General features: G+C 47.9%; 1 protein-coding gene across 6 annotated transcripts in view; it reads right to left on the bottom strand.

Annotated features, from left to right (window-relative positions):
* The window catches only part of SLC7A6 (solute carrier family 7 member 6), a 31,423-nt gene that overhangs the window by 3,823 nt on the left and 9,060 nt on the right, over positions 1–18,540 (bottom strand). For all 6 annotated transcript variants that reach the window (XM_019756569.3, XM_019756548.3, XM_088800295.1 and 3 more), the window contains 6 exons: positions 15,352–15,907; positions 7,814–7,939; positions 5,718–5,862; positions 4,957–5,080; positions 4,639–4,742; positions 1,617–1,713 (listed from right to left, as the gene is read on the bottom strand). In XM_019756569.3, coding sequence (XP_019612128.2) covers positions 1,617–1,713; positions 4,639–4,742; positions 4,957–5,080; positions 5,718–5,862; positions 7,814–7,939; positions 15,352–15,871 — 1,116 coding nt within the window. In that variant the 5' untranslated portion in view covers positions 15,872–15,907. The remainder of the gene's footprint in view (positions 1–1,616; positions 1,714–4,638; positions 4,743–4,956; positions 5,081–5,717; positions 5,863–7,813; positions 7,940–15,351; positions 15,908–18,540) is intronic.

Consider the following 18,540-nt stretch of genomic DNA (forward strand, 5'->3'; position numbering starts at 1 on the left):
GACTCCCGCAAGGGATGGTGGGCTGTGCCCCCTGCAACTAGCAACGGCAACTGGACCTGGAGCTGAGCTGCGCCCTCCACAACTAAGACAGAAAGAACAACAACTTGAAGCTGAACAGAACCCCCCACAACTAAGATTGAAAGGACAACAATTTGACCATTGTTCCCCAATAAAGTCCTGTTCCCCTTCCCCAATAAAAATCTTTAAAAAAAAAAAAAAAAAAAAAAAAGACAAGATGTCAGATCTCCCCTAAATGTATATATTCAATGCTATCCCAATCAAAATATTGAGGGTTTTTTTGTTATTTTGACAAAACAATACCAAAATTCATCAAGACAAATGAACATACAAAATTGCGAAGAAAACTCCAGAGGGAGAAAAAAACTAAAGTATCCTCATTGTTTTCAGATATTCAATATAAAGCCAAATAATAAAGTTTGGTGCTGGTGGGGAGCATTAGTTGAGATGATGACACATTTAAGGGGTATATCATTATACTTGGCACATATGAAGTATCCTAAAAAATTAGCTAATGTTTTTTATATGATAAAAATTTGAAAACTGTGGAAAAATGGATTATTCAATAAATTATATTGGTATAAGCTGGCTAGCCATCTGAGAAAAAAATTAAGTGAACCCCCACCTCACTCCACACACCAAAATAGAAATTTCAGATAAATCCAAAATTTAAACTTAGTTAATGAAATCATGTAAGACCTAATGACAAGAAAAATGAACTGTTTTTCAAATCTTGGAGTAAGCCCTTTCTCAGGGTCTCTGTTAGCATGTGTGTGTATATATATATAACACCTTATATTGCAAATTAGAAAATGGTGGTCCTCTTTCATCTGTCAGAATACTTTCATAATTTACTGATTTTGTTGGAATGAAACACTCTACTGCCATCTACTATATATAAATCTATGATGTCTATGATATGAACAGAGGCCCCTAGGATAGTTGTTGTACAAGTCGTCTGGCTTCTTTTCTAAATATGATTTAATAATTTTTAAAAAATGAAGAGCGAGAAGGACAAGAAGCCATTGACTTCAAAGAAAAGATAGAAAAATCTTACAGATTCTTTTTTCTTTTTTTTTTTTTTAAAGATTTTATTGGGGAAGGGGCACAGGACTTTATTGGGGAACAGTGTGTACTTCCAGGTCTTTTTCCAAGTCAAGTTGTTGTCTTTTCAATCTTAGTTGTGGAAGGCACAGCTCAACTACAGGTCCAGTTGCTGTTGTTAGTTGCAGGGGGTGCAGCCCACCATTCCTTGCGGGAGTCGAGGAGCCGAACCGGCAACCTTGTGGTTGAGAGCCCACTGGCCCATGTGGGAATTGAACCAGCAGCCTTCGGAGTTAGGAGCACAGAGCTCCAACTGCCTGAGCCACAGGGCCGGCCCAACAAATTCATTTTTATATTCTTTTGTAGCAGTTGCCTTGTCTCATATGACTATGTTTTACTTTTGTATTTTCAAATAATTTTAAGAAAAAGGAAGAAACAGAGGTTCAGGAAGTATCCCAAGAAGCTAGCATGCCTCCCAGCCAACAGTCTTCTCGTAAAATCAGGAGAAGGAGTGCTACACACATACATCCCCACTGTCCCCCAGTGGAACTTACGTTGAACAATAAAGCAGGGATGGGTGTAAAACGCTCAATGTGGATCATGGACAGAAGGTCTGGGAGGTGGCCCTCACGGGAGCCCACGAAAAACAGCCTGGAGGGATAACAAATGTGTCAGCAAGATCCTCAGCCATGCAGCCATACTCCTCACTCCGACAACGTAGGCTCAGAGCCCCAGGAAAACGCAGACAGGAGTCTTTCAGGAGCACCCTATGTTTGTGCACGTCCAGCCCAACCTACCCCCTCTACCCACAGATGTATCCACCCTCTTCAACCAGGGGCACCTCACCATTATCTATGAATGGCCAACCCCCTGTTACCCACTGACACTCCCAGCCCTTAGCTATGGAACCCACCATCACCCACAGATACTCCAGTTCTCTCAATTAGCCTGCCATCAGCCACTGGCACCCAATCCATCCCACCAGGGGGCCACCCCACAAATTTCATATTAACACAATGGCTTTTTAAAGAAGGGCAGCCAGATTTCTGTCGTGTCGTCCATACATCTTCCCTGAGCTCTCGATGTGTGATAGGCCAGGATGAGCCTGGAGCTCAGAGAGACAACCCAGGTGTCCTCTCTGTACCTAAAGAGCCCTACTGACGGAAACAGAGCAGCAGACAAATGCATGCCACGTAGGGTGGTCAGCATCATCATGGAGCACACAGCACTCACCAGGCTTGGGGGTGGGTGGAGGGAACAAAGAGCTTCACAAGAGATGACCATATCTGGGCTGGGAAGAAGAGCTGGAGTTTGTCAGAGGTGAGTGGGTGGTGAGGAAACAGCACAGGCAAAGGCTAAAGAGAGGCAGGAGAGTGTAGCCTCTTTGAAGGCTGGTGCTAGAATGCTTACAGTCCAAGGGTGAGATGTGTGAGGAGAGTGCTGGGAACAAACTGCATACGAGGCGACGCTGTGGAGTGTGAACAAGCACGAGAGCCAGCTGTGGCTCTGAAGTAAGGGCCTGACAGGATTTCACCCAGAGACCTTTGTAGCATCATGGAGGCCAACCAGAACTGGGAGAGCCAGGGTAGAGGACAAGACCTGACAAGAGCCTCCATGACAACTGTCCCCTAGGAGAGGAGGCCTGAATGAGGACAGACGCCCGGGCTGAGGAGAGACCAGGACGGATGTGATACCCTCAGTCAAATCTGGTGTGTGTGTGTGTGTGTGTGTGTGTGTGTGTGTGTGTACACAGTGGGAGAAGAGGGTGGACTACAAGGATAAAACCAAGAGGCCAAGCAAGGAAGACTGACAGTCCACAACATCCCACTGGACACGAAGCGCATGTGGGGTGCCGATTCAGTCTGAGACACTTGGAGGCCATCCAGGTAGAGCCCAGGAGTTGAGGATATCACCTGGAAAGGTATCATAGGGCAAGATGTTGGAGTTGGCTCAAGAAGTTCATAATTTATACTAGGGAGAGAAGAAATGTGATAGAGGGGATTCTAGAAGGGAACGATGTGTAGGTGAGGCAAAGGTGTCTAACACAAAGCCAAAAACAGCTAAGCTACACAGGTAATAAAGAAAAACCTAAGAATGTAACACAGGCAGAAGCACCTGTGCATTATCTTGCCATCACCACAGTTCCCTTTATGTGCAGGTCAAGATTCTTACTCTCTTGAGTCCTCTCCACCCCCATCCAGGCAATGGCACAGATAGCTAAGTGAGGTTAGAAGGCACCTGCCACCCAGGTATTTGAAGACGACTGGCAAGGCCAGTTGGGATGCTTGGGCATCAATAAGGGCGAGGCTATGGGAAACACCTTGTTTGGGTGGGGCAGCTTGTAAAGAGCCATTAGGTGCAATCTTGGCCACAGCAGGCTGAGGTGAGGGAAGAGGACACCAGATTCTTTTAGAAGACTTTGGTCTCTCTGTTACTCTGGGTGTCCCAGGGAGGCCCCAGGTACATGGACTGGAGTGTTAAAACTAGTCAGAAGAATGAGTAGGGCAAAACTTTCTTTTGTTGATTCATCCTCCTATCTGTTCATGTGGCAAATAGTTATTGAATGCCTATTACACTCCTGGCCTTGGGAATAGCAACATTTATAGGGTGAGTGGAAGACAAATCAGGAAAGAAGCCATCTTCTACGCTACCAGAATGTCACAGAGCCACAGGAATCGTTTTAGAAGCAGTGTGGAAGGCTGTCAGCATCACTTGCTTCGTGGGTCCAGCAGGATAAGGACGGAAAGCTGACTAAGAAGGAGGTCACTGATATCCTTAATAAGACTATTTTTTAGGTAGTAGAAGCCAAAGTGTAATAGGTAACTAAATGAATGACAGCTGAAATGCAAACTACTCCCTCAAGAAATGTGTCCACTAAGGAAGAGGGGCAAAAGGAAGAGATGGCAAAAGCTGTTTTGTGACTTCTATAAGTGGAGATGAGAGAAGCTTATGTAGCGATGGCTCCAACCAAACACCCACCAAATAAAAGGGCCAACTGAGGAAGCAAAGTGCTGAAGAAGAAGGGAAGTGTGGAACCTTGCACCCAGGTAGCAGCATCAGCCTGGCAAGGCAGAACCGCTCCTTTCTCTGAAACAACAGGAAGGCTGGTGCTCTTACAGGTAAGTCTGCACCGAGAGGAGAGCAGGAGCCTACCTGTAGGCCTCAGTGTGAGGTGAGGGGCAGAGTCATTCTGTACCAGTACCTAGTACACAAAGTGCTCACTAATCATTTACTGAAGGAATGAATCCTGGGGCTGGCTCATAACCCACAGGGAGCCTAGAGTCTGGTCCGTGAGTGACAGGGTCCCTGCTCCAAGCTACTGCCTTCCTCCCTTCTACCTCCTACCAATCTGTCTTCGTCTCAGGTGGAAACATGAGCTACCAGCACACAAACGTCTGCATAAAGGCAAGCATATGCGCCCGTGCGAGTGCACACACACACACACACACACACACACACATACACCCCCTGTATTTCCGAGAGGAAGAAGGGGAAAGAAGAGCTCTTACGGGCTCACCTAAGGCCTCAGAGAATTAAACAGTGGAGTCTGTTATCAGTGAAGCAGAGACACAGTACCTCGATGAGGCAAAGATGGATGCGTTGAGGCCCCCAAAGCAGGATAGGGCAACCGCAATGGGAATGGTCCAGCTGAACATGCCAAACGTCTGGTCAGCAAATGTCTGGGGGCAGAGCACAGAGGGGCACTCAGCATAGGACAGGGTTTCATAAGCCTCCTGCATCTAGGCTGTCGGGACAAACAGTCACTGCTGAGCAGTCCGTCCACCCTCTGGCCTAGCCCCACCACCTCGCCCTGCAGCTGGACTGGCTGCAGAAAGAGACTGGACCATTCAGTATCATAAAATGATAAACAAATAGGGATCCCAGGAGACTCACCACAGCCACGGCATCACTGCCAAGGACATCTGACATGCTCAGCACTGTGTAATAGGCCACGTTGGTCAGAATGTAGATGAGCGTCACAATTGGCATAGAAATCCCAATGGCCAGGGGCAAATTTCTGTCAGGACAAGTGAGACAGGACTACCTCGTACCAACCTCTCCTTGGGGTCAAAGTTCACCCAGGGATTTTTCTGACATTTACTAGTTCCCTGGCCTCTGAGTCTTTGAGGCACCTCTTCCCCATGTGGCCTAGGGTGGGTCTGTATCCCATGCCCCTGGGGGTTGGGGGGAGAGATTGAGAGAGAGAAACCCTTCTCTGTGAAGACAACTCACGATCAGTATTTGATGCTCCCCACACTAGGACCAATGGGTCCCACTGAAGAAGGAACAGTATCCTCCAGGACTAGAGGCCAGGGTGGGGAACTGGTTGCCCAGAATAAACTTCTGGCTCCCCAGGCCTCAGGGTCAGTACCAGAGGGCGAGGTCCTCACACCTTAGCCCAGCTGGGTCTGCTGCTGCCCACTGAAGGGCTTCTCCTTGAGGAAGGGCCCTGGGAGCCTCCAGTGTGAATAGGAGGGCCAGGAGGCAGGGGCTTTCCCACCTTCACTCATTCCCATCCTAACCCCTAATCCCTCTGAGTTGCAGAGGGAGTAGGGAAGGATGAGAGATGGAGGGAGAGGGGAGGGAAGAGGGCAAGCATGCCCTCTACCGGCAGGAGTGAGAGCTGGGGAGTGAGGGGGTGAGCCCACCTTTACCTTTCTGGGTTTTTGATTTCTTCTGTTACAAAATTAAGGGTGTCCCAACCTGAGTAAGAGAAGAGGGCAGAGTAGAGAGCGAGAGAGAGGTTTCCCGCATCCCAGGAGGAACCCTCAAAGGCGTCCTGAAAGTGCTCAGTGTGTCCTGTGGGGGCAAAAGTAGGTGAGGGTTCAGGGAGAAGGAAGAGAAAAAAGGAGAACAGGGAAGGAGAGACAGAAGGTGTGAGAAGGGGCGGATGGGGAGGAGAAGTGAGGAAGAGACGATGGAAAAAAAGGAGAAAGGAGGAGGGTCAAGAAAAGAAGGGAAAAGCAAGAGGAAAGAGGGGCGGGGGAGAAAAACACATAATTTAACACCAAAAGAACAGCAACCACCAGCTCCCTGCATTTTACCACCACCCCCACTTCCTCCGGAAAGTTCATATACCTTTAGTAAAACTAGAAAATCTCAGAAAAGCAGGGGCATTCCTGTTTACCCTCTGATGTGACTCCTGATGAGACACCTTTTCCAAAGCCCTAGTGAATTTCCAGTTCCTGAAAGGACCTGACAGCAGGTCACAGCTCTTTCTACTTTTAGAAAGAATCCTGTTTATCATAAAGGAGTCACATTTCCACTTCCTGTGGAATTACTTCTCCTGGCCCAGACCACACTATTTGTACTCTGGTCAAATGGGTTCCTCAGTCTCACGGAGAGAACTCTGCTCTGCTTGCAGTGCTGTGGTTGAGTGGGCCAGGAGATCACAGGCTATTCAGGAACTGGGCTCTCATCGCTCACTGGGGCTGGGGTAGATCTGGGTCAGCCACACTCTTGCAGAGCCAGCCTAGGAACTTGTTTTTCTCCTTGTTATTCTTCCAGAGACTAGACCTGAAAGCTGAGGAAGCAGCACCCAGCCGCCAGGAGAGAGAACTGTTGGACACACTGCGGGTGTCTAACAAGACCCAAACTTCTAAGGAAGCCTGCTGTCACTCCCTGCAGAAAGCCTAGACCCATCCCCCAATGTGCAAAAAGAGCTGGGTATACAGCAAGAGAAGGGAGAATAGAAATGCCCATGCCCCAGGGGTGTCAGTCATCACACACAGAAGTGGGTCCCTAAGGCACAGATTTGGGGGACAGAATTACTCAACTACCCAATTTGATCCCAAGATTTTCTGAGGCTCCAAGGGATATCCAGGCGGCTAGCTGCGCTAACTTGAGACATGTGCTCAAAGGTGCTAGACCAGCTGCCTAAGAATCACCCAGGGTACTTCTGGTTTTTTTTTAAGGAGGGCACAGCTCAGTGGCCCATGCGGGGATCGAACCAGCCACCTTGGTGTTATCAGCACCACGCTCCAACCAACTGAGCTAACTGGCCACCCCACCCAGGGTACTTCTTAAAAACATGCCTTTTTCAACTCCAAACCAACCAGTCTGATCCAATAGGTCTGAGATGGGGATCTCAGCGCCCTGAGGACACCTCAGGATTTCTCTAAGGGCTCAGGAGATCTTGGGAGGCCTGTTATCCTCACAGCCAATTTGCTCCAATCCAGGAATAAAAAAAGCTTCCTAAAGTCAAACTGCAGAAAAGACAGTGCCAACCTCACAGTATTTTAATATTTTTCTGAGGGCTGACTTTGGGAGGGAATGCTGAATAAGAGCAAGTGCAGATGAAAAGTAAAGGCTGAAAACAACAGCTCCTTTCCACACCCCATCTCCTCCCCCCACACACCCTCCCACCCTCTCAAGGAGGGTTACGTCATCCTACTCACTGCCTGGCAATCACAGACCAAAACAGGAGGCAGAGCAGGGCTCACTCTATCCCTGCTGATTCTTTTTATGACCTAATTATGACCCACGTTTCAAAAGCTCTAGGTCCTTGGCTGGCTTATCACAGTGCTCCCAGCCTCGACCAAGGGAAAGCAGCTCTGAGGGAAGGGCTGACTCATGTTCATCTGGCCAAGTCAGCCTGGCCCAAGGGGCCCAGGAACAGATCTCTTGCTCTCACTGACGCAGTTTAGCATGTACATGAAAGAGCTGAGCAGCGAAGCTAACAGATTCCCGCGTCCTCCTCAGGGAACTCCTGGAGTCAGCCACCCTCCTTCCCCCCTCGGGCCCTTCTTACCCTGGCACAGTTGAATGAGACCCATGACAATGATGGCAATGAGCGCGAGGACTTTGGCGTAAGTGAACACGTCCTGCACACATGTGCCCCACTTGACATAGGCACAGTTCACAAACGTCAGCAGACCTAGAAGGAAAACCATCACGTCACTGGCAGGCTTGAGCTGAGGGCACAGAAGCCCAGCCTTTCTTTAAAGTGTATCACTTCTGCCCGATTTGCTGAAGGCAAAGGGGCCAAGTCAGAACCAGAACAGGCAAATGGAGGGGCATGCCCCATGTGCCCCAGCTGAGAGCGCCCATGAAGGTCTCATCACTGTTGCCAAGACACAGGGGCATGCATGAACACATCTTCATAAATTCTGACAACCAGAACCATTTTTGGAAATCCCTCCCAGGCCCGGGAAGGGTAGACTTCACTCACTCTTCCCCACTCAGACTCCCAAGATTCCAAGCCACCCAAGGCACAAAACCGCTCCATGGCCACATTAGAGAGTGGGGACAAGAGGCCCATTAATAAGTGAGGTGAATTTGAATGGAGGTGGCAGGTCACCTAGGAATTAGAAGAACAATGTTTTGCATGTAAGTGTTCAAAAAATAAAAAATAAAAAGCCTGACATGTGCCTGACAATTTCACATACATCTTCTCAATTAATTGTCACAACCCCAAAATATAGACATTCTTACTTCCATTTTACAGATGACAAAACTGAGACTGAGAGAGGCTAACCTAAGCTCACATGGACCCCACTGATCTTCCCCACCCCCATTTCTATCCAAACCTCCCAATTCTCTGTGGGGTCCGTGGGGTCCTGAGCTCACTTGTGTGTTCCCTAGGCTCCCGTCAGCACTGCAGGATTTCCATTCCAGGTCTTCACACGTCAGTGATTCTGGGCCCTGTGTTGGGAATCCCAGCACCTTACCCCAGCTGAATAGGGACTGCTCTGATCCATCGGGAAGATACAAGGGGTTCCAAGCAACACCTCTAATTACTGCCCCTAGCTTCCAACAGGAGTATTTATGTGAACCTCAAATTTTACTACAAAATATTTTGGGCTCATCCTCCAGACCACCTCTACCTACTCCTACCCGTTTTGCACGCTCTCCTTCAGCCAGACTCTCTTTACTGGTGCCACATTACACAGAAAGGAAATGGCCTCCCCTCCTCCTCCTGCCATAAACAACAGGAACTCTCACTTTCAAGGTTTAGCTCTACCCCTACTTCCTCTGTAAGACTTTCCCCAAATATACCAGCCACCACTCACTGAGCGCTCTCCCCACTTAACTGCACGGCACTCCTACTTCCCAGTGCAGCTCAGGTCTCATGCTTTGGTCATGTGAAGCTGTCTCCCTCAGGTATTTGGGTGGTGTTTCCCCAAGGGGATAACTCTTAGGGGGAAACAAAAGCAAATTATTTTCTTAGGCTTAATGTCAAGCAAAGACAGGAACTAATGAACCCTGGTTAGAATCAAGGTGGTGATGATTTTCACCTAACCACCAATTCCCTGGAGCAAGGCACCTGTCAGAAAGTTGGACATTCCCCAACTCAAATGGAGAGGAACGCCTAGGACCAGCATGTGGACATAAACATGGGTGACTGAACAGCCTCGAAGATTCTTTAGGAGCTTTCAGTCAGTACTCTGGAAAGTGACACAGGTGCTAGTAAGTCCTATAAGGTGGGGGTTGGGGGGGGGGGCTGGGGGGCAATGGTCAGTGGAAGGGGGAAGACCAAGGGAATGCATGCTGCTGACAGATCTTCCCAGGGACCTGCCCTGCTAATCAAAGTAATCTATGTGGGGCTAATCCTAGATCAGCTAACAAAAGGGTTCTCTAGTTAATAGCCACCAGTAAGCCACAGACCCCTGTGCAATACAGTAAACATATTTTGAGGTACCTGCCTACCTGCCGGGCCCTTCTTGGGAATTAATTGCTCTCCCTCCTCTATCGTGGCTGATCAAGCCAGACACTGGACCCAAGCTGAGCCGACGGGATTGTCTCTCCCAGGAACACAGAGTTGGGATACCGAGAGACTGAATCTAATAGCAGCAGTCAGGGCCACAGCAAGTCAAGGTCATATACAAATCCTTGTAATAGAAGAACAACGACAACAACAAACTCAAGAAAGCAGAGGAAGGAAGGCATATTACAGAAAGAAGTGAGGAGTGTACAGCCTGTGAGGGAAAGACTGACAGAGAAAGACACAGAAATACACAGAAGACAGAGACAGAGGAGAAAGACAGGAGGCAAAGACAAGGAGGATGAGACAAAGAGAAGGGAAGAAAAAGAGAGAAAAGATGGACATACACACAGAGAAAGAGACGGTCTCCCAACACTGTGGCTGTGCTCACTGTGCGCCTGGTTTGTAGCATCAAGATGTGGCTACGAGACAGGAGAGAAGCTGACATCCTGCTCGGCGCCTCCAAGAGCCACTTCCTCTGGCTTCTGCTCCTCCTTCCCTCCACCCTGTTACAAATGTCCTCTCTGCGCACAGTGGGAACTCAATGCCTCGTGCTGAAGAAATGAGTGAAGGCAGCACCTCCCGGACGTCCCTGCAGAGCGCCTTCTGAAAGACCAGCTGGCAGCGTACAGAAGAGCCTGGGCACAGGAGCTGCCCTCGGGGAGGAAGACTACAGCTTGGAGAGGGAGGGGCTTTCCCTTTTATACACGGACTTATTTACCATGCACTTGGGCTTCTTTCTCAATAAAAATAAAAGGGAGCAAGGCCAGGAGTAGGGTGAATTCAGGGTAACCCTGAATAATACATGTTCCCTCAGACAGACCTGCGCCTCATACTCTCTGCTGAGGAGCTGGCCTGGCAATCTGAAGCCATCGTCCTAGTTCCGCTGACAGTCACAGCTCCCTTTTCCCACAGGCAACAGGGAGGAGTAGGAACCCTCCCAGTTCCTGCCACAAACAGGCTGGGCGTTACTAAGGGACATCCGAGGACAGAGAATTGTAATCCTTAACAACAATTACAGGTGGGGAAAGAAAAAATCATGGGGAAAAAAACCATCTGCAAATCTATTAGGAGAGAAATGTTCTACAACAGTCCAGGAGAGGCAAACCCTTCCGAAAGGAGATCTCGGAATCAGGAGCTACCTGTTGGCATGTGTATGGATATGTAATGTACATGCCTTTTAAAAAAGCCTCCTGGCTGTTAATTACACAAATATACACATTTAATCTTAGTATCAAGATACTCAAAATACATATAGGGTTAGAGTCCAGGGTTTTTGAGCAACTATGGTCAAGAAACAGTCCTCCTGGGGGAGCGGGATTATCACTTTGTGAGGGGTGTTAATGTCTAACTATTGTATTGTTTTGTACACTTGAGACTAATTTTTTTAAAAAAAGGAAAAAGTCCTCCTTTGGCTTGTCACTATCAGAACAGGAAAGCCATCTATCCAGATCAATGACTAACCAAAACAGGGAAGAGGGAAGAAGACTTCCTACCCAGAACCCTGCGCAGGCCATCGTTCAATACACCAGGAAACAACAGAAAGCTATTCAGGCACCACACAGTGTTTCATCACTCCAGTCTCACCCTTCGCAGTATTCTCCCCCTTCCTCCTCTTTTTCTTCCTCCTCCTCCTCCTCACTGTTGGCCTTGCCAAACAAACCCTCAGGGGCACTGGCGTCTCAGCTGCGAGCAGGCCTCCACTTTGATGCCTCCCTGTCAGTGCTGATCTGACTTCCATGTTGAAACCTTCACAGCAAATACTCACCATTGCTGTGTGTGAGGCTATATAACAAATAGGGTCCCACAAAGATAAATGGACTGACAATACCTAAGCCAGAAGCACACACTTCTGCAATCACATCGAGCACTGTTATAGCGCTGGGCACCTGGCTAGAGATGGGAACCTATGGGCCTTAAGAACTGCCCTTTCCCTCTACAGTCCCATCAGCGAGGAAGGGCCCCTAAGCAGACGGAGTTCAGCCAGTAGCCTGAGGCCCAATCATCAGGAGAGTCCAAGACCCCAGAGCACATTATGAGCAGAATGCACCTTTAGGATAGTTGCTCAACTTCAACACTGTGACATTTTGAGCCAGGGAAGCCTTTGTCGTGCAGGGCTGTCCTGTGCATTACAGGATGTTCAACGCACCCCTGGCCTCTACTCATTAGATGCCAGGAGCGCCCCCTCCCAGCAGTTGTGACAACCAAAAATGACTCCAGACCTTGCCAAACCAACGTAACTCCAGCTGAGAACCACTACTCTAGGATAACGTGTAGCTGAGACAGCCTAAAATCCAAAACAAGCTGTTTGGATCTCCCCGCCAAGTGTAACCTAGGATTGGGGTGCGGGAGGGCTGCTGGAAAGTCAGCATCTGAAACAGCAATGCCTTCAGGGGTCAAGAAGGTAATACAAATGAGCAATGGCAAGAATGTTTGGGTGTAAAACAGGAGGGAGCGGAGGACTATAACGGACTGGAAACCATACACTCCATTTAAAGGGAGCCACCACTACTCACATGCAGCCGACTATGTCAGGCAGGAATTTGGGCCCGAAGCTGCCAGAAATGTTGACTTTTCAAGAGAAGGGGCAAGTCCTCATTTTCAAATGTTGGCAAGTAATTTAGAACACTGTGTAGGCCCAACAAATATATCTGTTGGGCCAAGTCTGGCCCATGGGCCACTAGCTTGCAGCTCTGCCTGGAGTTGGTACTATGGAGACCGCCTGGGCCCTTTCTTCTAGAATGGAACATGAATTGCATAGCCTGTCATGGTTATAACTTCTTTAGGCAGTCTCCCAACCAACAACCTGGCCCCTGCTCATGTCTGAGTTTCAAGACTAATTTAATTCTCCTATCCTACCCAAGCCCCTGGATTCAGTGCCAACCTTTGGTTTGCCCCTAATTATTACCTAATTGGTTTCTTCCAGTTTGTGTCTCTCGAGCCCAGGCTGCTCTCACTGACATTTCTACCCAAGGAGACTCCCTCCAGCACATCACAGTTTTGCTGGATGATCTATCAGCCTGATTCTACACCATAAGTTCCAAGAAGAGAAATAAGCTGAACCCTAAAGCCTAGTCGGTTAGGATGGGACATGGTTTTATGATTTGGTCCCACCTCTGACAAGTTCCTGCCCTCAGGCATGCATTATGGAAAAGCCTGGGCTTCTGGGACAGGGGCCTTGCAGGAATTCAGAGCCTGAGAAATCTGGGTATAAGTACATTTAAGTGAAAGAAGCTATGAAATACCATGAGTTTGGATTTCTAAGAGGTGAGATCTGTCCTCCAATCAAAAGATGAGTTCCTGGTGTGGGGGTGGGCTTCCTAAACACAAAAACAATGAGAAAAATCATAAAGGAAAAAACATTTAAGAAAAACCTTCTGTATACGAAAAATTATAGACGGAGGTGCCCTTTGACTTGGTTACTCTTGGAATTCACCAATGCACAGCCACTGGGGTGCTCAGAAAAAGAGTACCAACTCACAAAACCTTCCAGAAAGCAACTGGGTAACACATGAAAAACTTTAAAATAGTTTATTTCTTTAGACACAGGGATTTCTCTTAAATAATTCTATCCTAAGACAATATGCAGCAACTGTGAAAATGATTTACACACAACAACCCGCACAGCAGCATTATTTATAGTATTATAGAGCACTCACTATACGCCCAGCTGAGACGTGCTATGCATGTATCGATTCATTTATCCCTCACAACAATCTCTTCAGACAGGTACAACCAATAAGCCCATTTCATATGTGAGAAAACCGAGGCAATAGTCAACTAGCTCCTCCAAGGTCAGCAGCTACTCAGTGGTAAAGCCGAAATCAAACCCAGTCTGGCATGGGAGCCTGTGACCTTAAACACTATACCACACTGTCGGGAACTACTTATGTGTCCCCAAATCATGTTTTCTAAGGATATCTGATGAAAGGGATTGAATATTAAATTTTTTAAAAAGCAGTATACGAACACAAAAAGTATGCTCTCAAGAGTACTTTTTTTAAATGATACATATGCACAGAAAAAAATACTGGAAGGTATTTTACATAAATAGAACAATAGTTCTCTGGAAGGTAAAACCATGGGTGATCTTAATTTTCTTTTTTCTATCATTTTGCATTTTTCAAATTGTCAAGTCTATGTATTACTTTTTAATTTAAAAAAAAAGACATTATTTTTTTTTAATGTTTCTTTTGAAGAACATTCTACAAAAAGGGGAAAAAAACCCCATGATACACTAAGTTTAAAAAGCAGACTATAAAGTTATATACAAAGTATGATGCCAATTCTACAAAAGAAAGAAATGAAGACATGATTGAACTATTAAAAGTGCTCGTCTCTCGGTGGTAGATTAAAGGTGACATGAGGCTGTTTATTTTCTCCTTAATAAACATGTTTTATAATCAGAAAATGATTCCCTTTTTTGGAGAGCTCAGTCAGGCCAGAGACCCCAGGCCAAACGCTATCAGATACACAGCTGAGCAGCCCCCTTCGCTCTGTCAGGAGGGGGTCGCTTGGACATTTGTCTTGAATAAATTCCTTACAGTTCGGAGGCACAATGTACTGGATAATCCTTTTCTGCTAACTCCCCAGCGCTCTCAGTCTATTTTTAACACTGTAGATAAACTACATATACTGCCAATGATTTTGCAAGCAGAGATATGGAAAGAACAGGGTATAATTAAATGCCTCCGGCAGCACAGTGCTAAGGAACAGGGGATTCTGGGCCACTTCTCGGCTAAAACACTAGCTCTGCACTCAGTAAGTTCACAGCAATCTTCTCTCCCTTTCAGTGACTTCACACAGAATCCCTCCTTACCACCTCGTGAGAGAAAAACACAAAATAAAGAGAGATCCACTGTGACCTCTTAGGTTCTGTTCTCAGAAACCTGAATATGGGGTAGAAGCCACCCACTTGCCTCTCGCTGGCCCTAGGCAGATCTTGTTTACAAAGTCAGTGTAAAGAAATCTGAAACACCAATAGGAAAAAGCCGTTTTGGTGTGGTGCCTGCTGCTCAGAACTGGCAGTGGCGGGAAGAAGTGGCCCTTGGGCCTGTGAGCCTGGCAAATAATGCCTTGGGACCCCCACAATCTAGAGAAGCCGATTTCCTCCTGACACCTTTAAACTGGTTTAAGATAAAAAGCTAGGAAACAAAATAACTTTTTTTCTTTTTATCTTTTTTTTTCTTTTGAGTAGCAGAATAAAGGCCTAAGCACTTAGGGTTTCTTTCTGGGTTGTTACAACTAGTGATGTTGACCCCAATCAAAACACCTGACAAGACAAATATAAGACATGCACCAACCTGTCACATACACTGGGGACCAGAACTCAGGGACAGTCAAGAGTGGAAGGAACGTGAGGCACCAAAAGCCACAAACAGATTCCCACTTCTCCCGCCCCTATCTTTTACCCTTACTTATCTCAGGACCGAATGACTGGTGAAAGTACTTCTTCAAAAGGTGTGATACCTCTCTTCCCTCCAAAAAAGCGAAGATGCTGTTCATTTATGTAAGGTAACATTAGCATTATTAAAGCAACCCACACCCCCACTCCTACCCACCCCCAACTGAGCCCCCAGACTTACATATGCAAGCAGCAGCGATGAGACGGCAGGCCATGTACGGGGGATCGCACGTGGGGAAAGAGGGCTGGATGATGTAGTTGGCGAAGGTGATGGCAATGATGGCCTGACTGGTGGGCTCTACGATGAGCAGGGAGGCCCACAAACGGATGAAGGCAATGAAGCCCCCAAAGGCCTCTAGAATATAGGCGTAGCTGGCCCCAGACTTGGTGATGGTGGTCCCCAGTTCCGCGTAGCAAAGGGCACCCACGACAGAGAAAAGCCCGCCAATGACCCAGACGACCAGTGACAACCCATAGGAGGCCGTGTACACCAGCACGCCCTTGGGAGAAACGAAGATTCCTGAACCAATCATATTGCCCACCACCAGGCTGACTCCATTCAGCAGGGAGATCTCCTTCTTCAGCTGCATAGATTCTGTGGTCCTGTGAGGGGACACATTGCCATCGACCTCCCTGGGCTGGCCAGCCTCAGGAATGAAATGATATGTGGGCGTAGGGCTCTCCAGCTCCTTGGCTTCCATGGCAAATGGTTCTTTCACACCGGTGTTTCCTCCGGCCTGGCAAAGAATATAAGTATGTCAGTCGAGGGCAGGAGCTGGTGAGGCAGGCAGCTTTCCCTGCCCTCCTTCTGTGCAGGAACAACAGGCCTCATACACAGACCTTAAATACTCTGAGCCTGGCTCAGGTTCCGCCACAGGATCAGGGAAATGGAGGTAAGCAAACCTCTACTGTTTCCAAGAAAGATACCGGGAAAGGTCAGGCACGAGATGACGGCGACTTCCAAGAGGTATCTGGCTTGATGCCCAGAGCAGGCTGGCATTAGTTTTATCCATAGCATGGATTCTCCCTGAGATGTAATTTTTGCTTTATGATTAGCATCTTAAAACCTGCAAACCTATCCTGCAGTGAAGACCAGAGTCCCAGCACCGGGTTCACCGCCCTCGCCAGGCAGACAAGATGCTCACTGTCCATACCCAGGTAATCCTGCCCACTCATCTCCATTCAGACATAACCGGGGATTTCTGCAGTGCGCAGCCACGTGCGGAGAGGTCTGCAGCTACTCTCGGGCCGGCAAAGAGCGTGAGCAGGTAGTGGGAAGGGCTAGGAAGATGCTAAGACGCGGGCAGATCGCTACTGCAGAGATGGGACCAAGCCCAGGAACTTCAGGAAAATCATGCCCACATGTTGCTGTGTCCACAACACCCACCTTCCTTCCTACATTGCTGCTTGCCCATTCAACACCTTTCTTTTTCCAAAGTGCCCAGGAGAGAGGAATAACGTAAGACCAGAAATAGAAAGAACATCCAGAGGGCACTCTGACGTGGGGCTCATCTGTTATTGGCTTATTTGCTTTCCTCCGTGACATGCCCCTCACTACCATCTGGGGTTGCAAAAAGATTCTCCCAGAACAGGACCCAGGCGTCTTGACACCCAGTCAAAGCTATAAGGCTTCTCTTCTCCACACTGGCATTGGAAGACATCCTGTAGGGAGACGGATGTGCATACACAGTCTCTCTCTCTCTCTCTCTCTCTCTCTCTCTCTCTCTCTCTCTCTCTCTCTTTCTGTCTCTCTCTCTCCTATCTTTGGATCAGAGTCGCTTCAGTCCAAAAACCACAAAGAACTTGGACTCCACACCAACCTACCTACGAAGGACCCAGAACCTGTCAAAGGAAGACAAGTACCTTCGTGACCTCCCACTCAGCATGGCCTTCTTCCTCCCTCATTCCTGTGCCCCAGGAGTCAGATATTCAGATCCCCTACTCCTAACTCATCTCTGGAGAAAGGAATCTGGTGGGCCATTTGATTCCCAGATTGGGTGTAGGGCTCAAATGGGAACTAACAGGAGTTAGTCCTTTAAGGTCATAGAGATAACTTCCATGGATAAGAATGGGCTTAGTACATCGTCTTCCCAGAAGCCTCTCATCGATTCAACAAAGATGCATGGATGTGCCAGAACTTTGCCTCACTGAGCTCAGAGCAAAGGAACCACGGCCACTCAACAGTAGTTCTCAGGGGAAATGCCAATCTCCCCAAGCCCCACCCACAACTCCTACCTTACCTGTCCAGGTCCCTTCCCAGAGTCTAGACCTGAACCCAAGTGTAAAAGCTCCTCTGGGGTACTAGTACGCCTTCCTTCACTCCCAGAGTTGAGCCAACCTACCTCTGCTTAGATGAGGCCTGGCTTTAAGGTGGCACCACTTTTCCTTTCACTCCTGGCACCAAGCCAACCAGGTTTCATTATGTAGCCACATGGGAACTTATTTGTTTCCACATGTCTGTCGGGTGAGCCCAGGCATTCATGAAAACAAAATCAGTAAACAGGCTGAAGAGCCTACATATTCACATAAGAGTCAGGTGCAAAGAGACCTAGGCTGACCTTTTTCACCCAACTGAACACAGAGGCAAGCAGAAAAACTGGCCCCTGTGACCACTCCAGCCTCCCCCTACTCCCCTATTCCATCAGACCTAATTGGAGGATGAGGTGGGGGTGAGAGAGGGAAGCAACCAGATATTTTGTTTTGGACTTCTGACACCAGATATGTGGGTTTTCTACACATCAGGCAATTCTATGACACCAGCTGTGTCCTACAATTTAACTCAATCTGACACTACCTACCCGGAGATGGCATCAGGTCCCACAGGATAAGGGCTCAGCCCTACCAAACTGCCCCCGACCCCCACTTCTGATGCTAAGCGCAAGTCCAGGCTGTTACCAGTGTTTCTGACTGACTGGCTATAAATCAGAGGTTCCCACTGCCCTCCTTGGCTTCAATTCATTTGTTAGATCAGCTCCCGGAATTCAGGAAAACTTCCCAGATTACCAGTTTATTATAAAAGGATATAACCCCAGAACAGCCAGATGGAAGAGATGCTTAAGGCAAAGTACATGAGAAGGTGTGGAGTTTCCATGCTCTCTCTGGGGGCACCTCTCTCCCAGCACCTTCACATATTCACCAACCTGGATGCTCTCCTAACCCCACTCTTTTGGAATTTCTATGAAGGCTTCATGACAAAGGCATGACGGATTGAATCGTTGATCACTGGTGGTTGATTTAACCTCCAGCTCCTCTCTCCTCCCCAAAGGTCGAGACTGGTCTGAAAGTTCACAGGTTGGCAACTAGCTCCCATCCTTAGAGGATATAGATGCTTTCCAAAAATCACCAGATTAACATAAACTTGGGTGTGTTG

This window comes from Rhinolophus sinicus, chromosome 8, assembly GCF_057876585.1.
Source record: "Rhinolophus sinicus isolate RSI-liver-muscle chromosome 8, RSI-T2T, whole genome shotgun sequence".
Lineage (NCBI taxonomy): Eukaryota > Metazoa > Chordata > Mammalia > Chiroptera > Rhinolophidae > Rhinolophus > Rhinolophus sinicus.